The following is a 25,121-nucleotide window of genomic DNA, read 5'->3' as shown; positions in this document are numbered from 1 at the left end:
CTCCCAATGAAGGGGAGGGGGATGTGGAACTCTGGTAGTGGGATAGTGTGGAATTATATTCCTGTTATTATATAATTTTGTAAATCAGTATTGTCACTAATAACATTTTTTTTAAAGTCTGGCAGGAATAAAAATATCCATAATAATAAAAAACAATAAAAATAAGTTAGTTTTTAAAAAAAAAATCAGTGTGGGAGAGAGAAGGCTGACTTGAAGGTAAATGCTGTTGAATGTTAGTTAGAATTACAAAAGAGCGGAGGGTAGATAGCATAATGGTTTTGCAAACAAACTGTCATGCCTTAGGCTCCAAAGTCCCAGGTTCAGTCCCCTGCACCACCATAAGCCAGAGCTGAACAGTGCTCTGGTTAAAAAATAAATTTTATAATAAAAAGAATTACAAAAGAAGCAGAGGAGAGGTCTTGGATTCTGAGGGTGTACCAAAGTGTATGCATTGATACCCTGATGGATCATCAGCCTTTGGGAGAAATCCCTCCTCTCATTGTGAATGCTGGTGAAGGAAGATGGACAAAAGTCCTATAATGATAGCTATAGAACTAAGGTAAGTCAGAAAAACAAGCAGTCTTTCCTCTTTTGAGTGAAAATGTGGGAAAGTGGAAAGAGGATGGTCTATGGGGTATGGCAGATTTCTAAGAGTTGCTGTAGGAAATGGGAAAAATTGCTGACTGATTTTTCAGGAGCCACTGTAACTCCTTTGTGGTTGATGTTGTGAGTCAGCATAGCTTTAAGTATCCCTGTGGATATTTTAAACAGGGCTCATTCACCTAAGTGCAATTGTTCTCAGCCAGGATGATCAAGGAGTGGTGGGAGAAGAGGCTTCAAGGTCACTGCCATATTTCATGGCTAGATAGAAAAGGTTTGAAACAGTGTGGGAACTGAGAGGACAGAAGTGTAAGGTAGAACTCCTGTGGTAGGCTCACCTGAGAAGGAAGGGGTTAGGAGACCTGGAATGGCGAGTGTGTTTGAATACTGAAATGTCCCTACTCCCCTCCAACATGGATGTTTCCCCTTTACTAGAGAGACATTAAAGACTGCTGGGTTTATTATCTCGTGTTCCGTTTTTTCTGAAAATTTTCATTCCTTTTCTATAATGGGCACTCTAACAGATGTAGAACTGATCCACAAAGCAGGAACAAAAGCCAATTCTTCTGACTTGGACACCTTAACCACTTTTTTTTTCTACTTAAAAGAATCCCCCGGGGGGCTGGGTGGTGGTGGTGCATCTGGTAGAGTGCGCATATTTCAGTGCACAAGGACCCATCAAGCCCCTGGTCCCCACCTGCAGGGAGAAAGCTTCCGGAGTGGTGAAGTAGGGCTGCGGGTGTCTCACTGTCTCTCTCCCTCTCTGTCTCCCCCTTCCCTCTCGATTTCCAACTGCATCTATCAAATAAATAAAGGTAAATTCTTTAAAAAAAAAAAAAATCCCCCAAAGCGTTTGACTGTATTTATCCACTGTTCCTGTTTTCTTGCTACCTGTTCATTATATTGGTACTATACTCATAAATTCCTCATCTGTTAGAACTTTTTCTCCTGCATGCCTTGGCCTCTCTAATCTTCATTCCTTAAGTCTACTATGTTAACAGATATTTCAGCCTGTCAAGGTGGTAGAGATACTGCAATAAATTATACAGATGAAAATCCTTGCACCCGGGCTTTTACAACCACCAGATTATCACATTGACTCACTGGCCTGCTTGCTTTTGGAGTGTACATACATAGGTCAGGCGGTGGTGCCCTGGCACAGTTCATACATGCCTATGTGCTGTGGCCTGGGATCAAGCCCCTGGTCTTCATCTACAGGGGGGAAGCTTCATGAGTGGCACAGCAGTGTTGCAGCTATCTCTCGTGTGTCTCTCTCCTTCATCTCTAATGCGAGAGAGAGAAGGGGGAACTTAGTACTGGACAATGCAAAGGAAAGAATTAAAATTCAGAAGAGACTAGAGGTATTTTTCTAAGAGGAAGAGTTTACTATTTTAGGGACTGGGTGGTGGCACACCTGGTTGAGCACATGTTACAATGCACAAGGACGTAGGTTCGAGCCCCCCAGTCCCCACCTGCAGGGGGAAAGCTTTGCAAGCGGTGAAGCAGTGTTGCAGGTAGGTGTCTCTCTGTCTGTCTCCCTCTCAATTTCCCTCTTCCCTCTTGATTTCTGCCTGTCTCTATCCAATAAATAAATTAATAAATATAATAAAATTTAAAAAAGAATTTACTGTTTTAGATAAGAATAGCAGGGTAAATCTTCAATGTAGAGAGAAAGGTTAAAGACACCACTACTGAGGGAGGATTATGTCTTATGCTCTTGAAAACCTGCAAGAGGATAATCCTCATTTTCTTTGACCTTACAGTGGCATTTGACATTTGTTCCCCTTTGTTTTGGGGGAATAGCCTTTGCCCTTTACCTTCGGAAAGCTGTATTTTGGAGGGGATGATCTAGTCTGTGTTCTTCCCCATATCTTTCGCTTACTCATTTTCTTTCGGTGTCTACCTTTACATCCTTTTTTTTTTTTTTTTTTTTCCTGCTAAGACTCTTTCCTTGTTGCCACTGTTTATGGCCAAGTCACACATTTAAATTTCACTTTTGACTGCTTACCAGATATTTCAATCTCTACATGACCAGGGACCCAAAAATTGAACATAAAGATCTATTGTTATTTTACCTCCTACTACTCCCTTCACTCTCACAAAAGGCAATCCCCCAAAAGGCTCACTTCCACATCTATTTCCCAGATGCGTATTGACTCAGATAGTTGCGTAATTCAGAAAATTTAATCATCTGTGGCATTGTTGCTCCTCATTCTTCACTTCTAATTCTTCACTTCACTCTCATTTTCTGTCTCCTGTGCCCCAGTCTTCATCCACACCCCTAACATAGTAAATAGACCTCACACTTCTATGTCCAGTTTATGATGACATGACGATGTAGGGAATTGAAGCAGGGTCCTTGGAGCTTCAGGCATGTGAGTCTTTGCATAACCATTATGCTATTTTCCCTACCCTCACTCTCTGTCTCTGTACGTTCTGTATAACTTGTATTTATAATATTTTCATCCTCGGAGCAAGCTTATATATAATCTTCTTTTTTTTTTAAATTTTTTTAATATTTATTTAATTTATTTTTTCCCTTTTGTTGTCCTTGTTGTTTTATTGTTGTAGTTATTATTGTTGTTGTTGTTGTTGGATAGGACAGAGAGAAATGGAGAGAGGGAGGGGAAGACAGAGAGGAGGAGAGAAAGATAGACACCTGCAGACCTGCTTCACCGCCTATGAAGCGACTCCCCTGCAGGTGGGGAGCCAGGATTCGAACCGGGATCCTTATGCCGGTCTTTGTGCTTTGCGCCACCTGCGCTTAGCCCGCTGCACTACAGCCCGACTCCCATAATCTTCTATGTATTAGATCTCCCCCCCACACACTCCTAGTCAATATCTTGCTTTTTGTGTTCTTCATTGAATGTTTATCTCTTATAAGCCCTGTACAGTGACATAGAAATGATTATTATCCTAGAGTATAAGCTTCTTAAAATCAACCTGAGGTTAGTTTTATTTATTAACCAGTATGCTCATTGTATTTCTTTGCATTGGGCACATAGCAAAGATAATAAAAGGGTGCAGAAACTTGCTGCTACACAGAGACCATGTTTTAGACAGTATTCCTGCATGGACAGAAAACTCAAGGACTGTATTTGCTACTAATTGTAAAACATGTTATTTTAGTTCCCAATCTGTAGAAAGTGGAAAAACTTCCCAACAAACATTTTTAATGTAGCTTGTTTTGGTGCCCATGCTGTTCGCTGCTATATGTAATGGTCTGCACATGACGCTGAATGTCTTTTTAAAAATGTCGATGAACATGTTTTCTGTTGCCAAACTGAAAGGCCACTTATGTAATTTTTTTAATGGGGAAAGTGTGAAGTTTATGTGTAGGGCAGGCTCCCAAAATGTACAGAAGGTTGGGCAGTTGAGGTCAAGACCAGTGGGATTGTGTTATAGTTGAAGCCGGTAAATGGTGAGACTTTGAGTGACTTCAGATGTCTGCTGATCTTTTAAATATAGAGACTCACAAGTTCTATTAAGTTCCTAACACAGAAGAATTCTGTTGTCTCAAAAATGCACACTGACACCTAAGGTGGGAACTAAACTTAAAATATGGTTGGCTTCAAATTCATTTTCTGGGCTCATGAGTGCTAAACATTTTGTCAGGCTTGTACTATAATAAAATTGTATTAGTGGTTAGTGGTATACTCCTTTCAACTGTTTAGGACTTGGATTGAAACAAGGAGCAAGGTGAACAAATGACATAATTATGATTTGCTTGCCTGTGTGAAAATGAACTTCTTACAAACTTTGTCATGTGAAACTACAGTACCCTAAGGTGGCTATACCTCGGTGTCCGGATCTTTTTCTGACTCCCACTTCTGTTTTGATGAGTAGTGAGCATGACATCTGACAGATATTGTCAGATTTACATTCCTTTTACAAATTGGTGAGCCAGCATGTTTAGATGGCAGGGCAAGTTGGCACATTGTCCTAGAACTAATCAAGTTATTTTTGGAAGGGCATGAGGGAATGCTAACAAGCTCTTTGATAAAGCAGTCCAGCCTTTGTTCAGAGTCCACATGACCATTAGTCGGCTTGGTCAGTAATTTACGAGCAGGTGAAGTAGCATCTCTGTTTAACATGTTTGACACCTGCAGGAATTCCCAGCGCTGTCTGCTGTGCACATCAATACACACAGCTTTCTGTGTTGCCATGAGGGGTTCATTGTGAACTTTTCCTTCTGAATTGCTGCATTTTGTTGTCTTTCCTCGTCTTTGTGAGGAACCATTTTTACAGTCATGAGTGAGTGCAGTACTGAAATGATGGGGTTACTTAGTCATTAGTTAATATACTGAAAGTTTAAAAATACTGTCCACTAGTTCTTAAAAATAATAAAGGTTAAATTTAAATATACATAAGATTTTTCATCATCTTTATCTTCTCTCTCCTTTTTTACTTAGCTTATGCTTTTCTCATATTTGTACCCTAGTTTCTAGCCCTATTAAGCTTTTTAGATGTGTACTAAGTATAGAGAGTAGGAGAGAGAGAATCTAGAAGAAGGTGGTCTGGGAGATGGCGCAGTGGATAAGGCATTGAACTCTCAAGCAGGAGGTCTCAAGTTCAATCCTGGTAGCACATGTACCAGAGTTATGTCTTTCTTTCTCTCCTCCTATCTTTCTCATTCATAAATAAATAAAATTTTAAAGAGAGAGAGAATGGAGAGGAAGGAGACAGTCAGGGAGATAAGCCACCATGCCGTCACTTTGAAGTCCACTTCAGAAAGCAGTTCCTCGGGAGTCGGGCTGTCATGCAGCTGGTTAAGTGCAGGTAGCTCAAAGAGCAAGGACCAGTGTAAGGATCCCGGTTCAAGCCCCCAGCTCCCCACCTGCAGGAGAGTTGCTTCACAAGCGGTGAAGCAGGTCTGCAGGTGTCTATCTTTCTCTCCCCCTCTCTGTCTTCCCCTCCTCTCTCCATTTCTCTCTGTCCTATCCAACAACGACGTCAACGATGACTACAACAATAAAACAGCAAGGGCAACAAAAGGGAATAAATAAATAATAAAAAAATATTAAAAAAAAAAAAAGCAGTTCCTCTAGGGAGCACCCATCCCCTGCCCCTGCGTTACTTCCTGTACTCTCACCTACAGCAAATCTAGACCAGCACCTCCTGTTTGGGGTTCTCACCTGTGCCGTGCTTCTCCATAGCATGTAGTATCCAGCTTTGTGAAAATTATGCTGACTATGTCCTTCACTACCTTGTGAACTGACCAAGGGAACAAGTCATTAGTCATAGTCACATATGTGTCCTTGACATCTAGCACATGGTGTCATGTGTAGCAGGTTATTCATCTATTGCTGGTAATAATTATTATTCTCTAATTTGTTTTCAAAGATTCCCCAAAGTGAAGACAAAAAGAACCATGCTGAGACGATAATCACGCAAGAAAATTCCAAAAAATCAAATGACCTTTCAAGTTGCATTTCTGATACCAAAACAGGAGAAAATGATCGACAGCCAAAAGAAAGCTTTTTTCAGTTTCTTGGCAGCTTATTCAGTATCTCAGGAAAGTCCTATCTTGGTGAATCTAAGCAGTCTTCTTTCAAAGATGGCCGTGACAAAACTGAGAAAGATGTACATACTCCCAGTGACTGTCATGAGGAAGAGACTGAAAGGAAAGGGGAAACTGTCAGTGACCCCCCAGGAATCCAGGTGCTTCCAGCAGAAGAACAAGAGTCCAACTCAACTGACTTCTCAGATACCGTTTCTTTGGATACAACACAAGACAGTGAGCAGGAAACCAGTGATTTGCTAGAGTAAGTTTATTTGCCCCCCCCCCCCCAATGAGGTTTTGGACCTGGCTGTTGAATTTTCACCTCTGCTACTTACTAATGGAGGGGGTTGGATGAGGTGCTTTATATTGTCTGTGTGTCTAGGTAGAAAATGATAGGATACTCAATACCATACAAGTAATCTAGGATCTATTGTTTGTTCTATTTTGGGGGGGTGATAATACCTCTTAGGTGCAAACTTTGCCATCATGCAAGTTAAGACTTCCTTGAATGGGAGTATTTTCTACTGAAATAAGCAGTATGATCAGTATAAGCATTTTGGGGAGAAAATTCATTCTACATTTGTATTTTCATTCTATTATCTATTTTTTCTGGAATCCAATGGAAGGTATTGATTTTGTTATAACACTATCTTTATAAATCTTTTACACAACTCTAAGAAAATGGAATCTTGTGCAAGTTTAGGAGACTTTTTTTTTTTTTTTAGTTAAATAATGGACACTGAATTTTTTTTCTTCAAATTGAATGAGCCAGAAGAAATATTCTCTTGAAAATAGTTTCTTGAGGGTCACTTCGCAAGTGGTGAAGCAGGTCTGCAAGTATCTATCTTTCTCTCCCCCTCTCTGTCTTCCCCTCCTCTCTCCATTTCTCTCTATCCTATCCAATAACAACAATAACAGCAGCAATGGAAAATAGATGGCCTCCACGAGAAGTGGACTCATAAGTGTTGGCTCTGAGCCTTAGGGATAACTCTGTAGGCAAAAAAAAAAAATGTTTTCTTGAAAAATGTTTATAACAGTGCTGAGTCCTTTAGATATCTATTACAGAAATGTATTCGTTTATAATTAGTAAGAAGTTTATCTTAATCTAGCCTCTATCAGTGAAGTAGTTTTGTGTTTGAAATGGTCATCAATACTACCGCGATCAGATCTAGGTAACTTAGTGTTTTCATGTTCTTTGTGTTTTCAAAGTGTTTTCATATTTGTATTTTCAGTTAGCTCCTCCTAGCTAGCTTGTGTTAGAGGCACAGACTCATCTTACCGGTGTGAGGACTGAGATGCACCCAGATGAATTTGAGTCTTCTGATCAAGAATGATGTGGCATTTTCACTGCCAGATGTTAAAATGTACTGGTGTTAACTGTGGTCACTGAAACAATGTCATACTGTTTGTAATATCTGCTGGTTATCTTAATAACACAGAATAGACAGTCTGGAGCACTTTGACTGTGACTTGAACCCTTGAATGTCATCATGGAATTTCATGTTCTTGTACAAAGGAGAACTTGGGAAATATTACTTAACAAACTGAAGAAAACAAAACTCAGTGCTTGCTTTTATGTTGAAACTGATTAGAATAGTTGTAGATATTTTAAAAGTAGCTTGGTGTAAATTGCTAATTTTGATGGGAAGCATTTTTAAATTTTATAGCAATGGTAGGTATCCAGAAAGAGATAAAGAGATTACTTCCTATTTTCAACTCTGTTTTGATAAGCAATAAGAAATTAAATTGGAAGTCGGGTGGTAGTGCGGTGGGTTAAGCACACATGGCGCAAAACTCAAGGACTAGTTAGGATCCGGTTGGAGCCCCTGGCTCCCCACCTGCAGGGGAATCACTTCACAGACAGTGAAGCAGGTCTGCAGGCATCTCTCTGTTTCTCTTCATCTCTATCTCCCCCTTCTCTCTCAATTTCTCTCTGTCTCTATCCAATAACAAAGAAAGAAAGAAATTAAATTGGCAATGGTAAAATCACATACGAAAAAAATGTCAGAAAATGTTTTAATTCATAGATTAGACACAATCTTACCAATAGACAAAAGGGGCAATATAAATCATTGGAAGTATAAACTACAGAGAACTTATCACCAGCCATCAAGAAAATGCAAACCCAACTAATCACTTCTTCTACTGATAACAATAATACTGTTACTTCATGGCCACGCCTCCTAGAAGTCAGCAATGATAATACTCTTGTCTGACTCAGTTGGGAGGACTGGTATTCTCTATTCTGCTAGGAGAAGAGAGTGTTATTTGTTGGCTAACTTGAAGGCAATATGTATTAAGAATCTTTAAAAGCCTATAGTTATTTCTAAAGGCATACCTTGGGTGTTCTTTGACACATTATTTACAGGGAATTTAGTTGGAAGCAAATATTTAACAGAGAAATGGTCAGTTGCAGTATCCTATAGAACAGAATGGCTTAAAGCTAAGCTGTTGAATATGGTTCTTAGATCAAGCTGTTTCTGTCACCTAGAGGAAGCATTGCAAATGCCAATGATTCACACCCACCTATTCAGTCTCTAGGAATGGACCTCAGCTTTTTAAACTCCCCTTCCAGTGACTTTTGTTTTCAAAGTAATCTAAAATGTTGGAGACTTTGAGACTGTTGTATGGGGATTGGATAGTGTTTGTGCTTTCTCTCCTCTAGTTTGGACTAATGGGTCAGGTTTATTTCTTTGCTACTAGACAGTAGAAAAACTGGAAGATGATATTGTGGCTCTTATTTCTCCTTAGCCCTCCTGGTTAACAGAATAATCTTGCTAGTCTTTAGACAGTTTATCTCAGCAAAGATACTCATTCTTTACTTCTGAGCTAAGGAAAATGTCACTGGAGTACCCTTTGACTGAAATACATGCTTCCCTCCAGTTTGCTTAGAAATTTGGAAGTTAGCAGCTTTAGAATTACAGTTTTAGTTACATGTTGATAATTTTCCATTTGTTTAGGAGTTACTTAAAAGTTGAACACTATTTTGATCAATAGTTTCTTTTGACACTATCATGAAGGACTGCTTACAACCAGTTTACATATTATTTAAACAGAATATCTAGAGAAAATATTAAATTTGTAGTTCTAGTTTTGTAATATGCTATAGTAAAAGTGAGGAAATATTTACTCTTGTCATGAAGTTATTTCAACTATGAAATGTTGAATTTAAAATTAAGAGCATATACTTTTGAATTGCTAGACTTAAATTTCATGTAAAATTTTTATATAAGGAACATTGACTAAGCAGTTGAAAGTTTTTATGTTGTCCATAAAATTGTATATGTACTGGCAAATATACTTGAAAAGTCTGCTATTTCTTATATGTCTTTGATAACCAGGGTACAGTAAAAAGGATTGATAGCTTGTTTAGACAAGTTGATAACCGGTGGCATATGTTGCTCTCCATTGCAGTAGTACCAAATATTTATTTTTTATCTTTTTCTTTATTTGGAGGAATTAATGGTTTACAGTTGACAGTAAGATACAGTAGTTTGTACAAGTGTAACATTTCTCAGTTTTCTGCATAACACTCCAACTCTCTCCCCCACCTAGATCCTCCTCTACCATCATGTTCTAGGACCCAGACACTCTCCCACCCCACTTACCCCAGAGTCCTTTACTTTGGTGCAATACGCCCGCACCAAATATTTTTTGTACTCACTAATAATTTTAAGTTGTTAGTATTTGCGTTCTTAAAAATCCTTCAGCAGGGAGTCGGGTGGTAGCCCAGCGGGTTAAGCGCAGGTGGCGCAAAGCCAAGGACCCAAGGACCGGCATAAGGATCCCAGTTCGAGTCCCCGGCTCCCCACCTGCAGGGGCATCGCTTCACAGGCGGTGAAGCAGGTCTGCAGGTGTCTATCTTTCTCTTCCCCTCTCTGTCTTCCCCTCCTCTCTCCATTCTCTCTGTCCTATCCAACAGTGACAACATCAATAACAACAATAATAACTATTACAACAAAACAACAAGGGCAACAAAAAGGAATAAATAAATATTAAAAATTTTTTTTAAAAAATCCTTCAGCAGGGAGTTGGGCGGTAGCGCAGCGGGTTTAAGTGCACATGGTGCAAAGCGCAAGGACGGCATAAGGATCCCGGTTCAAGACCCTGGCTCCCCACCTGCAGGTGGTGTCACCTCACAAGTGGTGAAGCAGGTCTGCAGGTGTCTATGTTTCTCTCCCCCTCTGTCTTCCCCTCCTGTCTCCATTTCTCTCTGTCCTATCCAACGACGATGACATCAATAACTACAACCACAATGAAAAAAAAAAGGTCAACAAAAAATCCTTCAGCAGAAAAGGTTTTGTAAATTATATCCTCTTCAGTCAGTTAAAATAATGGGATGGAGTGGGAGCGGTGGTGCACCTGGTAGAGAGCACATGTTACAGTGCGCAAGGACCCTGGTTCAAGACCCTGGCCCCCACCTGTAGAGGGAAAGCTTCACTAATGGCAAAGCAGGGCTGTAGGTGAGTCTCTCTCTCCCTCTCCCTCTCCCTCTCCCTCTCCCTCTCCCTCTCCCTCTCCCTCTCCCTCTCCCTCTCCCCTCCCAATTTGTCGCTATCTCTAGCATATAAATAAAATATTTTAAAATTAATAGCTTTGTAAATTTTTGTTTTGATAGCATGTGTTGAAATATATGAAACCTTTAAGAAAACCTGTGTGGTAAATAAACAAAACTTATTTGGTAATTTTGGGGTTGTTTTTCCATACATTAACTCAAGGTTCTGATGTAATTTTTATGGGAAACTACTTTATGGTTGGGTTGAATATTTTTTAGCATTTTTATTTCCTTTCCTTGAGAAACTTAAATTTTTTTATACTTTAAAAGGTTTGATGTTTTTAACAGCTGACAATTACCGTGATTCAGCTGCAACTTGTTAAAAATGAGGAACATTGATGACATTCTTGCGACTAACCTTTAAAAATGTACATGTGTCATGGCACAAAGTGCAAGGACCTGTGTAAGGATACTGGTTTGAGCCCCTGGCTCCCCACCTGCAGGGGAGTCGCTTCACAGGCGGTGAAGCAGGTCTTCAGGTGTCTTTCTCTCCCCCTCTCTATCTTCCCCTCCTCTCTCCATTTCTCTCTGTCCTATCCAACGACGACGACAACAATAATAACTACAACAACAAATAACAAGGGCAACAAAAATAAGTAAATAAAAAAAATGTGCAGGGTGTCGGGCGGTGGCGCAGTGGGTTAAGCGCACGTGGCGCAAAGCGCAGGTACCGGCATAAGGATCCCGGTTCGAGCCCCCGGCTCCCCACCTGCAGGGGAGTCGCTTCACGGGCGGTGAAGCAGGTCTGCAGGTGTCTATCTTTCTCTCCCCTCTCTCTCTGTCTTCCCCTCCTCTCTCCATTTCTCTCTGTCCTATCCAACAACAAAGCAACGTCAACAATGGCAATAATAACCGCAACGAGGCTGCAACAACTAGGGCAACAAAAAGGGGGAAAAATGGCCTCCAGGAGCGGTGGATTCATGGTGCAGGCACCGAGCCCAGCAATAACCCTGGAGGAAAAAAAAAAAAAATGTGCATGTGTAGTTGATCAGTACCTGAAAAGTGCTAATTGTATTAGTGTTAACCATCAAACTTTATTCAATGCTTTAAGCATGATATCATATGTTCAATATAAGAATGTACATTTTAGTTACAAGTATATAACATTTCTACCAAGGTGCTGTGGGAGATATCTGTTATATAGAAGCTTAAACTAGTTCCTGTAAATCAGTTTGATTATGTTCACTGAAAGTACCCACAAAGTCCCCTTCACCAAATGGGAACGAATTATTTTACTCTCCTCTTCCATTAAGGAATGTAAAACAGCTAAGCAATATAATTAATAGAGACTTGAGAGCCAGTGGATTTCTCCCCCCTGTGATCTATTTTATTAGAAATGTTTTAAGATCAGAAGTTGCACTGGTAAACTGATAAAGGATAAAATGCCTTGAGCTCTCTTGAGGAGGGTGTTTATAGCAAGAGCTTGAATATTCATGATGTTTTGATTCTATTGCATTGCTTGTTAGACTATATATATATACCTGAGCACTACTGAGCTTTGGCTTATGCTGGTGCAAGGTGTTGAACCTGAAACTTTGGAACTTTAGGCTTGAGAGTCTGTTTGCATAACCATTATGCTATCTCCCCTACCCCATCTTAATTATTTTAAATACAGGTTTAACCACAGGATTCTATGGGGCCAGGCTGTGGTACACCTGGTTGAGTGCATACATTACCATGTGCAAAGACCCAGGTTCAAGCCCCCTATTCCCACCTGCGGAGGGGACCCTTCACAAATGAAACAGGTCTGCTGGTGTCTCTTTTCCTCTCTATCTTCTCCACCCCTCTCAATTTCTCTCTGTCCTATCAAACGGAAAAAGAAAAAAAGCATTATAGAATTTTCTTCTCAAGTTTAGTACATATTAAGAATTAGGAGTATTTGATAGAGACATTTCACATGACTTTCTGAGACTATTGTTAAATGTTACTCATTATATTTTCTGATACATCCATGCGGTTTCTTTTTCAGACAATTGGATCATAAACCATCAAGGCCTGCAGTAACATATGCAACTTATCAAGGGCCCAGACAAATTAGACAGTATTTGAAGCAGCAAACTGTGGTAGAAACTGTGAATCCCTTGGACAGAAAAGATGGGAGTTCCGACTCCAGTGCAGGCACACATACTCATCCTAAAAGTGAAAATGAGGCTGGCAAGGTGACAACATTTTCATCAGCCGGCACAGACATATCTGTGAAAGGACATTTGCTAGGATGCTCATTTGAAGACTTTGACTGTTGTAAAGTAAATCTCAACACAGAGGGCCATCTAACAAGCAACCCAGAACTGTTGAATACTGCTGCTTCTAAAGATGTTTTATATCAAAGTGATCCTGGGGGACCTGAGAGAAGTAGGTCACCCCCATCTGCGACTTACTCTAACTCTGCTGTTGGAGAATCTGACTCACGGCACTATTTAATTTGTGCACCAGTTTCTCAGACTGACAAAAATCTGGTGCGTTCAGCATTGTTTTCAAGATGTAACAGCAGCAAAGATCCTTGCAGTCCAAATTTTCAGAGGATAGCAGCAGATGCTGTGTTAGAAGATAGCTTTGTTATGAGTGAAGAGACACTGGTACACGGAGAAGAGCATGCTGTGCCCGAGAACCCGTCTACTTTTAACTGCTCTTGTAGTAAATCTGATGGAAGTGAAATTACCAAACAGGAAAGTACAGATTTGTCAAGTCCAAATAAATCAGTTATTCATAAAGAGCTGCAGTTGTCAGAGAGTAAGTGTTCAGACAAGCCAACAATAGATAACTCATTGAAGCAGGCTGCCAGCCACACCAGCACCATTGCTCTTCTGAGACATGCTGTGACAAACACAGGACTTGTAAATGAAAGAAATAGGTTGCCTACTCAAGACTCACAGAAAAATTTGGCTGCTACAGAAATCAGGCAAGAGGCAGAAACCACTTCAGTTGTTGAACCCACAATTTCGAGTTATGTAGAAATGTCAGAAGATAAAATGGCACTGTTTCCCAAAGATACTGACCAGCTGTATGTACAAGGAGCCAAAAACCTTAATTTTAAGCTACAAGGAAAAAGGCCTTACAATATTAGACTAGATCAAAACAGCCCAGCCTCTGCAAAATACAACAGTGAATCAGCAGTTGTAACATGCTTAGAGACTAAAATGTCACCGGAACTGAATTTTGAACTTGATAGAAATAACACTTTAGAATTTTTTCATGACTCAGAGAGTTCTCAACAAACCAAAACATCACCTGGTACCAGAACACCTCTTACTCATGACTATGAAAAATCACATTTCAACACTTGTTCTCCTACCTTCGTTTTTGAAGATAGCAGGCTGAGAAAGTTGAATGTTCCCGTTTCAAAGAATGAGGGTTCTTCTGTGTTCATTGAAAATAGAGATGTCAGCATTGGTGCTACAACCATTCAACCCAGTGTGTGTCAAGAAGAAAATGTGGCAGATTCTGCTGAGGCTGCAGGCACAGAGAGTCCTACTTGTCTTGACCTTGAGCCTGCAGTTCTTGAATCCAAAGTTCTTCCTGATTGTGAAAAATGCCAAGTTCCACTGAATCTTAAAGCCAGTGACACTTGCTTAGCTGCTCTGGACTGGAGATTTGAGTCTGAAAATCTATATAATGAGCATGGTTCCATTTCATCTCAAGGCCCTTCTAAAGCAAAGTCGAGGCTTTCAGACTCTAAAACACATGAGAGCAACTTAGAGAAATCTGGTTCTCATCCTTTGGAAACAAAAACTGACAACATTGCTAAAATATTATCCAAAGCTGAAGCTAATGATGAGGGTAGTCTTCCTCTTGAATCATATTCAGAAAGAGGAAAATCTATAGTTTGTTCCAAGATACCTATTTCTCAAACAGAGACCAGGCTTTCTTCTCCATTTAGAATTACAAATGATCCAGAGGTCTTTTCAGAATTAGCTGCCACAGAGCCTGAGCAGGATAAAGCTGTTCAATTGATGCATCTTACAAAGATGGAAGACAAATATTCAGATGATGGCTTTAAAGAGAATTGTCCAGCTGAGGTATCTTCTCCTGTGTCTCAACATGAAGGTATACTAGAAACCTTAGGTCATCCTCCTTCCTTTTCTTTTATTTCTGGTGAGGAAGACACCAAACCAATGGCACAGAATTCTGAAGCCAAGACTTGTGTGATTTGTCTACCTTCAGAGATTTGTGGGACTAAAAAGATTCCTGGTATCTCAGAAATGACAGAACTCAGTCCAACTAAAACTTCCCGTGAATTCCAAGAAACTGACAGAACAAAAGTAAGTTCACTTTTCTTGGGTTCTGGTATCAGTCTGGAAAAAGATACTACACCTGAAGATTCAGGCTTTCTTAATATTCCTTCTGTGCTGGGATCAGAAAAAAGCTTGGTTCACAGAAGAAAAGAGAACGTTCATTTCCTACATGCTGATATTGGCAGCCTGTCTTTCTCTAGTAACTCTAAAGAAGGAGGTTCACATAATTCCCCAAATGATTTTGGATTTGGAAAAGTTGGTATAGATGGCAGACATAAAGATATCTCTTTAACTGATCTGCTCTCCTCTAGTCACTCTTATTTGGAATCTGAAGCACCTGTCTCAAAAGAGGCAGAAATGTTCCTTTTTCAGGAACATTTGGGAAATCATCCGGAGAAGACATATCTTGCTTTTCCACTGGCTGCCCCCTTTGACAGTCCTGTGAGATCAGAGATTGGAGCAGTTGCTGGGATTCCAGCGTCAGTTAACAGTTCAAGCCAGCAGTGTTCTGAAGTATTTGCTGAACATATAGAAACGAGGGGAGCACATGATTGCCTCAAAAGTGGCTTAGATAAAAAGGCTGATACTTTGACAAGTGAGATTTTTAATTCTGTCAAGGAAGAATTTAAATTCAAACTCTCATTTAGTACCTGCCAGGAGCATATTGCCAAAGCCAGCATAATGAATCCAGGTACTCCGAAAGAAGACATCACTGAGAAAAAACCATCAGATAAAACACTGACAGAGATACAGCTGACAGAGTGCTTGGAAGAACAGGGCAAGGAAAGTATCCCAGAAGTCACAGATGAAGAAAAGGCTGGCGTTTCACATACAGTTGGTGAGAAGAGTCACATTTTTAATTCTGATAGAACAAATGTATCTTGTTTATTAGAAGATCAAGCTAGGCAATTAGTCGATAAGATTATTTATTCAGCCCAAGAAATTTTGGCACATGATGCTTTTAAAGATACTGAGGATACCTGGGATTCTGAACTTCAGGCTGATGCTTCAGAAATTCTGAACAGTGATGGTGGTGAGCAGCATGATAGAGTAAAGGAGTTCTTGGTGTCAGGACAGCCAGAAAATCAAAGCACATGTAAAATTACGGAAAATAAGGTACTGGGTAGTTTCCTCTCTGTAAGTAACTTAGTTAGTGACACAGAGTCAATTAAAGGAAGAGAAATTGTTGCCTACCAAAAGTCCCCATTTTCTGGAAATGAACTTGAGCCGTCTGATAGACTAAATTTGCAGGAATCAGCATCGATTTTACTATCTGAAGACATGCCTCATAAAGGGCTAGACGATAAGGTAAGAGCACATGTCATTCTCAGAGAGGACTGTAACCAGAAAATGGAAACAGAGAATATGGATAATAGTAAAACTGGGACTGATGATTCAAGAACACTTGTTTTAAATTTCAAATGGCCTCCATTTGCAAATGATGAGCTCCATGTTCCCGGGACATCCAAGAGCAGTTTGTCTGATACTCTTGTATGTATGTCTGAAAAAAATGTTCCAGGTCATAGTAGTAAAAGTACACCCCATGCACTTTTAGAGGCAGGCAAAGTACATAGAAAGGATACTGAAACCAACTTAGGGAAAATTGAGCTTTTGCCTTACATATTGGAAATGGGAAAACCAAACAAAAAGGATGCTGAACTGAATATTATGAAATATGAGGTAGTCCTTCCTATGTCAGAAATGGGAAGAACACAGAAAAAGGATGATGAATTAAATATCACAAAAACTGAGCCAGCAACTGATATTTTAAAAATGGGACTAGTACACCAAACAGAGGCTGAAGAATGTATTGAAAAAATGGAGGAACTAACTGACATTTTAGAAATGGACAAAGCTAATAAGATGAGGGATACAGGAGGGAATGTTGGCAAGGTGGATATGCCTGTTGTGTCAGAAGTAAAAAATGCTCATCAAAAAGATGCTGAAGGGGATATTACAAAGACTGAGGTGGTGATGCCAGCCTCATTAGAAGTGGAAAGTATTTGCCAAAAGCATGCTGAAGGAGATGTTGGTAAGCCTGCAGTGGCATCAGTTATGCCAGAGATGGAATGTATCTACCAAAAAGATGTTGAGGGGATTACTGAGAAGTCTGAAGTAATAGCTGTTACATCAGAAATGGATAATAATTATCAAAAGGATTCTGAAGGATCTGTGGATAAAGCTGAGGCAATGTCTATAATGGTAGACATGCTAAAAGATTCTGTGGGGATCACTGGACAGACTCTTGAAAGGCCTTTGTTGAAAGTAGGAAACATGGGTGACCAAGTGTTACCTGAAATCATAAATGTTGAGAAAACATATGGGACAGGTCTGGAATTGCCCATTACACAAGCGGAGGGCATGCTTCCCATACCTGAAAAAGAAAAATCATCCCAAGAATTTGCAGTAGAGGACACTGGACAAATGGAGGAAGAGTCCTTGGGAATAAAGGAAGGCTTAATAGCACGTGACAATAGACTTGCTTCATATTTTAGAGGGTACGAATCACCTACATTAAGTAGAGATTATGAAGGCTACCCAGCTTTTCAACCTGGTAATACCATGCAAAGGATAGGCACACCAATGTCTGTTACTGCAGTACATAAGAAAACAAGAGGTTTAGATTACAGCGGTGAAGAAGAATCAACTTTAGCCTTTGTTTCTCAGGATGAACAGGAAAATTCTGCCTTTACTATATTATATGAAGAACCCCTTCAAGAAGAGAAATACCCTGCTGTAGAAGTAAGACGAACACATAGTCTGTTGTTTCCTGATACAACCAATAGTGTGCCTGTTCTTGCATGTGAAAGGTCTGAGAGTAGAACTGACCTTGTCCATCATTTTGAGAAGGATACTAAATTAGGTGGCACGTTTGACAGTGATACTTCAGAAATGTTCCTATCGGTGGAGGCCAAGAGATACAAAGTTTATCCTTTGTCTTTGTCTCCCATTTATGAGGATGACAGCTCTCAGGAGGACATTCTATCCGGTGAGGTCTCACCTGGTCATCATGGCTCTACAAAATCGAGAGAGAGTGCAAACCAGCCCTCTTCTGTTTTATCACTTCTCCAGTCAGTATCGGAACGTTTAAAAATGAATTTTGATGAAGATGACAGACAAATAGGGAAAGAGGAAGAAGAAGAAGAAGAAGAAGAAGAAGAATCATTTTATAAAGGAAGTCCAAGAACTGGAAAGAGGGACATGATTACCTTTAAACTGCCTGATCCTTCCATCACATTTTACCATGATGATGAAGAAACTTCTAGGAGCTCAACTGTGACATCAAATGAGCCTACCCCCTCCAATCTGCAAATGGGTCTGTGGCCAGAAAAGGTTCCACTTCTACAAAAATCTGACCTTTCTTCTAAACTACATTCTTCCTTAAAGACTGTTTATCATCAGTATTTGCAAACTTCCAAATCTCACTCCTCTGAGAAAGGAGCCACATGTGCTGGAATATTTCATGAACCAGTGTCTAAATATTTCCGTGCTCAAGACAGCAAAGGCAGATTAAACCTGTTCACAGAAGTAAGTAATTTTTACTTTTTAACTAGTTAAGTAGTGCTTTGGGACATGAAATGATCTAATAGTTGATTAAGTAAATGTTTTGAAGTTATATATTGTTTTAAATATCAGAGCAGCAGCCTGAGAGATGGCTTAGTGGATAAAGCATTGAACACTCAAGTTTGTAGTCCTGAGTTTAGTCCCCAGAACAGCATGTGCCAGAATGATGCTGTGCTTCTCTCTGCCCCCACCCACTCTTTGTTTTATAGATACATACATATACATGTGTGTGTGTGTGTGTGTGTATGAAAAAAAATAAAGAAAACCAGTATTCAGCAGTATTGAGATAGCTTACAGGGTAGAGTGCATACTTTGTCATGCTCATGGCCCAGGTTTTCACCCTGGCACCATATAGGAGTGTCATGGCAGTAGGGAAAACATCAGTGCTGTGTTGGTCTTTCTCTGTGTCTCTATTTGAATAAAAAAGCCAAATCAGGAGTGGTGAAATCATACATGAATGAGACTCCACCTCTCTAAAATTCAGTAAATAATGAAAGGAAAGAGGAGAGATTGCTTTTTCTTTGGTTTAAGTATATCATAGCTCATTGTTTATTAGTTGTGCTTTACAGTGAGAAAGTTACTTAGAATGTATAAGGAGCAACTTAGTTTTTGCTGCTATTTGATTTTCAGATTCAGTGACAACCTTCTAAATTCCTCAGGGTACTGTGTGGGAGAAAATAGTCATTTTCCAGGGGCCAGGTGGTGGCACAGCTGGTTGAGTGCACGTTACACTGTACAAGGACCCAGATTCAAGCCCCCGCTCCCCATCTGCAGGGGAAAGCTTCATAAATGATGAAGCAGTGTTGCAGGTGTCTCTCTTTCTCCTTCTCTATCTCCCCCTTCCTCTCAATGTTTTACTGTCTCTATCAAATAAATAAAAAAAATTCAAAAAAGAAAATAAGTCATTTTCCATTGTAAATGTGTCTCATGAAAGTATAAATAATCATAAAAGTATTCAAGTACTTGTAATATTTGCTTGATAGCCTCTCATTGTAAACTCTAATATTGTTCATACAAAGCAGGACATGAGGCTAGTTTTTGAAAATTCATTTATTGATAGAACCAGAGTGTCACTCTGCCATGTCACATGTGATGCTGGGGATCAAACTCAGGACATCATGCTTATAAGCCCAGCACTCTAGCCAGGATAATTTAAAAAAAAAATCATTAGTGATTTAGTATTGATTTACAAAATTATAACAACAGTGTAATTCTTTTTTTTTAAATTTTTTATTCCCTTTTGTTGCCCTTGTTTTAGTATTGTTATGGTTACTGATGTCATCTTTGTTGGATAGGACAGAGAGAAAATGGAGAGAGGAGGGGGAGACAGGGGGAGAATAAGATACCTGCAGACCTGCTTCACCGCCTGTGAAGCGACTCCCCTGCAGGTGGGGAGCTGGGGGCTAGAACCGGGATCCTTACTCCTGTCCTTGCACTTTGTGCCACCTGCGCTTAACATGCTGCACTACCGCCGACTCCCTACAACAGTGTAATTTTTACCACCAGAGTTCTGTGTCATCATCCCCTCCGTTGGAAACTGCAGTAGTTTTCACAAGGTTTCATGTTGGTATGCTTCTAAGATCCCTTCTGTTTCATTGGTTTAATCCCCCCTGCTTAACACTATTCTATTTACATAACCACTGTTAACTAAGCATCGCCCTGCCTGCAGGGCATTGGTTTAATCCCCACTGGTTCACAGTGTCTTTTTGCTCCGCCCCCTCTCATTGTCACCCTGATTTCCACCACTGTCTTTTCGCGCCATCCTGTTTCCACCCTACTTGGTGAGTATATATATATATATATATATATATATATATATATATATATATATAGACAGGATTGCGATTGGAGATAGCTTAGATTGCGCTGCGTTCCACATGAATAAAGAGATACTGCGTACCAGCCACGAGTCCCTGGTCTGTCTCCCGCCCACGAAGCTAGCTAGCCCAGCAGTTTCAGATATGGGGTGACTTAGATCTGTCACTATCTACACACACGCACATATACCCACACCCCTGCCTTTTTTTTTCTTTTTTTCTGTCTTCTAAGTCACATCTATGCCTATTATTATTTCGGCATGTCCTTCCTTCTTTTCCTTTTCTTTCTCAGATAAGAGAAATAGTCCCTGACTTTATCTGGTGTTTTCCAGATTCGCTTCCCTTGCAGTGATGGTATAAAAATGAGATTCCTGGTGACAAACACTTTAGGTCCTGGTGGAACTGGGGTTCAGAGCCCTCTGCTCATCTTTCCCTACCACTTACTACTCTGGGAGTATAGACCAAAATTCTTTTTGATGTGTAGAAGGTAGGAGTTCTGGCTTCTGTAATTGCTTCTCTGCTAGACATGGGTGTTGGCAAGTTGATCCATATCCCCAGCCTATTTCTATCTTTTCTTAAGATAGAGGGATAGGACTCTGGAGAGGTAAGGTTCTGGGACTTAATGGTGAGGTTATCTTCCCAGGGAAGTCAGGGTGAAATCATAGTAGCATCTTCAACCTAGTGGCTGAAAGCCAGTAAGGTACTAAGCAAGACAAAATGTTTAATAACCAGGAACCAAAGAGCAGGAACAAACAGATGAAAATAGGGACATTTGATGGAAAGTGGCTAAGAAGTCTATTTTAGGTATGTTCCTAGGGCATATGGCTTTAGTAATCTTTTCTTGAACTTGACAATTAACATGAAAGTAGACTAAAATATTTTCTGGGAAGACAGTGTCAGAGTTTAGAATAGAAATTGAAAGCTGTGTTGGGGCAAAGAGTCTTTTTGGCATTTTTAAGATCAAGGATCTTTCTCTAGGATTCCCAATACATATATTTTTAACTTTAACAGCCTTGGTAGCAAATAGTAAAACTACAAGGCAAAAATCGGCAAAAATCAATGTAAAAGAAATGCTGGGATTTGAAGAAACAGTTCTCCATTGCCTGCCACATTAAGTAGGACCTTACCTTTCTTTTTTTTTTTTTAAATTTCTTTATTGGGGAATTAATGTTTTACATTCGACAGTAAATTCAATAGTTCGTACATGCATAACATTTCCCAGTTTTCCATATAACAATACAACCCCCACTAGGTCCTCTGTCGTCCTTCTTGGATCTGTATTCTCCCCACCCACCCACCCCCGAGTCTTTTACTTTGGTGCAGTATGCCAATTCCAGTTCAGGTTCTACTTGTGTTTTTTTTTTCTGATCTTGCATATTCATCCTTCTATTTCTGACTTACTTGCCTTAACATGAATTTTTCAAGGTCTACTCAAGATTGGCTGAAAACGGTGAAGTCACCATTTTTTTTTATAGCTGAGTAGTATTCCATTGTGTATATAGACCACAACTTGCTCAGCCACTCATCTGTTGTTGGACACCTGGGTTGCTTCCAGGTTTTGGCTATTACAAATGGTGCTGCCAAGAACTTATGTGTACATAGATATTTTTGGATGGGTGTATTGGGTTCCTTAGGATATACCCCCAAGAGAGGAATTGCAGGATCATAGGGTAGAGGACCTTACCTTTCTAACAAGATCCCCAAATTCTCAGTCAGACCATATTTTTCCATGCTCTGATTACATGTTCTGTGTTTTTGAACATCATACATTTTTTTCCTTTGCCTCCAGGGTTATTGCTGGGGCTTGGTGCCTGTACTACGAATCCATTGCTCCTTAAGGTTTTTTTTTTTCCTTTTGTTGCCCTTGTTGAACGTTGTTGTGGTTATTATTGTTGTTGTTATTGATGTCATTGTTGGATAGGACAGAGAGAAATGGAGAGAGGAGGGGAAAACGGGGAGAGAAAGACAGATACCTGCAGACATGCTTCACCACTGCTGAAGCAGCCTCCTGCAGGTTAGGAGTCGGGGGCTCAAACAGGATCCTTATGCCGGTCCTTGCACTTCGTGCCGCGTGCGCTTAGCCCACTGCACTACCACCAGACCACCTCCATCATACATTTTCTTCAAGGTGGTTCTCTTTGGAATTTTTTTCCACCATTGTCTCCACCCCAACTTGCCACATTTTACAAAATTTGTTGAAATTGTGCTTCGTAAGGTATTCTTGATACCACTTCTCAGAGAACCCTTTTATGAAGATCCCTGGGGGGTGGCTAGTAGTGCACCTGGTTGAGCACACAATGTTACAATGCGTAGGTACCTGGGTTCAAACCCCCAGTCCCCACCTGCAGAAGGAAAGGTTCATGACTGGGGAAGCAGATCTGCAGGTGTCTCTCTGTCTCTCTTCTTCTCTGTCATCCTCTTCCCTCTCCATTTCTGGCTTTCTCTATCCAATAAATAAAAATAATACAAATTTTTTTTTTAATCCCTGTACCTCAGCTCTATGCTGGCACCATTTTCCTTGACTACTTTGTATTTTACATCTGGGTGAAATTTAATCGCCCACTTAGAAGAATCATGTGAGTTAGCACCCATTTCTTCTTTCTAAGCTATAAACTTCTGAGAAGGCATAGACAACACACTGTTTATATATATATATATCCCCCTGCCCCCTGAAAGTTCCCTTAGTACTTAGTGAAGCACTTTGAACATAATGGCCAGGAGATACGTTGTGATAGATTGAATCTGTAACTGATAAGAAAGTGAGTTGTGCAACAAGGGCAACAAAAGGGAATAAATAAAAATAAATAAATTAATTAATTAATTTTAAAAAAAAAAGTGAGTTGTGTATATCGTTCCCTTGATGTTTAAACCTTACTTGTTCCACTTTTATTATTGCAGAATGTTGACAAACAAACACTGAGGTGTAACCCAAGACCTGGGAAGGTAAGCATAGCTTCATAGGTTAGACTAAGATAAAATATAAAAATGAAAGTCACTTTTAGGGTTGGGCATTTAAAGTAAGTAATTTAAAAAAGGATTATTTTACTCAAGAATTTTACTATCTAAAGTAATCTTTTCTTTTACATTGGGTATTTCTTTTTCTGTACTCTCTGCTTAAATATTTTGGAATTTTAAATACATTCTCAAGATTAGTGACTGTGCCTACTTACTGTATGTTGCAGATGGTTATCTATGATGTCCATGGAAGTAAATACAAACAAGAGATCTACTGTAATATTCCTGATGCTACATCATGGTCCTTTCCACATGGGGTGCTGATAAAAGTTGTGAGGGGCTGGTAAGAGATCTCTGAAAATCTTGTAGCATTTCCCCCAAAGTACTGTGTTTTCTTACTTTTTACATTTTAAATTAAAATCACATTCCATTTCTAGTATTTGATACTTGAAAGCATTGCTTATTGTCTTGTGGCTTAGTTCTCTTTACTGTAGGAGAAAATAGATTGATTTTGGCACTTAAGTCCAGCAGTAGGTAGGAAGGCCCAATGTGTACATTATAAGCAATCACTATCCTGTAACTGCACTATTATTAGGCCTAGTTGAAGTGTGGCTTTGAAAGCGAACTCAAGATTTATGAGACACTGAGGAATATAGCCATATAGTCAGTCATTTATGTAGTTGATGTGCTCATCAAGCAAAGGATTCTTTGTATGGTCTGAAAATGAGTGGAGACCTCATTTGTTACTATGACTCCATTCTATGTGTGTGCTGGAACCAAAATTTCTTTGTACAACGTTTTTAGGTTATCCACTAATCAGTGTTCATGTTATAAACAGTAGAGTGTGGAATTGTCCTACTGTCATAAGATAGGACTTGTGTTTTTATCCACTGCCCAGATGCTAGAGTAGAAGTGTGATTTGTGACTATTAGGGTGGTGTTTTTAATTAGCATGCAACCTGTGCAGTTGCTGTAAAGTATGCCTATAAATGGTGGTACTGTGTTCATGCAGTATTCCCATGCATGCGTGGTGCTAGAGTTTTGCACTTACACTCTTTCTTACTGTATATCTAAAATTAGTCTATGTTGTCATTTCAAAACTAGAAAATAACCCCCCACTTAAAATTTCAAATATACTATCTGATCTGTGACTTTCTACATAGGATTTGTTCAATTCTTTATTTCTCAGGAAATTAGCTATAAATCATTATTGCTTTTATATTTGTTCAGCTGGATTTTATATGAGAAACCACATTTCCAGGGTCAGAAATGTGTGTTAGAAGAAGGGGAAAAGGTATTAACTCATGACTGGATCCTTCAGAATCGGAAGCACCCACAAAGAAACTTCGTATTGGGTTCTATTAAACGTGTTGTAAAGGTAACAAAATTATTGATTTTTCCCTAATTTTTTTTGTTATGTAGTAAAGTTATAGTGTGACCTAACAATGTTTAGAAAATGTTGATATTTATGCTCATGATTCGCTGTGTGTGTGTGTGTGTGTGTGTGTGTAATATTTGTGCATATATATGATGATCTTTTGAGTTTATGTATTAAAGACCTAGATAAGGGGCCAGGAAATAGTTCAACCTGTTACAGCACAGAATTTACATGCCTGAGGCCACAGGTTCACCATCAAGTGCCACTGTATGCCAGAGCTGAGCAGTACTCTAGTGTCTATCTCTCAATAAATTAACTTTAAAAAAAGAATTAGTGTAATTATTAATTTATAATGTTACCAGTCAACTGATCCATAAAATGGCACATCATGACTTCAGTATGTGTACACACCGACACACATGTAGGAACATACAATCCAAACATATTTTTCTATAAAGAGCCAATATTTTCAAATGTATCTTCAGAGTTCTTTCAACAGTAAGATAACATGATTTAGT

At 39.5% G+C, this 25,121-nt stretch overlaps 1 protein-coding gene across 3 annotated transcripts in view; it reads left to right on the top strand.

The window, feature by feature from the left end:
* CRYBG3 (crystallin beta-gamma domain containing 3) overlaps window positions 1–25,121 on the top strand; it is a 108,843-nt gene that overhangs the window by 25,181 nt on the left and 58,541 nt on the right. For all 3 annotated transcript variants that reach the window (XM_060172093.1, XM_060172092.1, XM_007529827.3), the window contains 5 exons: window positions 5,944–6,365; window positions 12,628–18,418; window positions 23,170–23,214; window positions 23,454–23,569; window positions 24,456–24,603. In XM_060172093.1, the coding sequence (XP_060028076.1) occupies window positions 5,944–6,365; window positions 12,628–18,418; window positions 23,170–23,214; window positions 23,454–23,569; window positions 24,456–24,603 (6,522 nt within the window). The remainder of the gene's footprint in view (window positions 1–5,943; window positions 6,366–12,627; window positions 18,419–23,169; window positions 23,215–23,453; window positions 23,570–24,455; window positions 24,604–25,121) is intronic.

This window comes from Erinaceus europaeus, chromosome 14 (assembly GCF_950295315.1).
Source record: "Erinaceus europaeus chromosome 14, mEriEur2.1, whole genome shotgun sequence".
In the NCBI taxonomy this organism is placed as follows: Eukaryota; Metazoa; Chordata; class Mammalia; order Eulipotyphla; family Erinaceidae; genus Erinaceus; species Erinaceus europaeus.
This window is presented reverse-complemented; position numbering and strand designations above follow the sequence as displayed.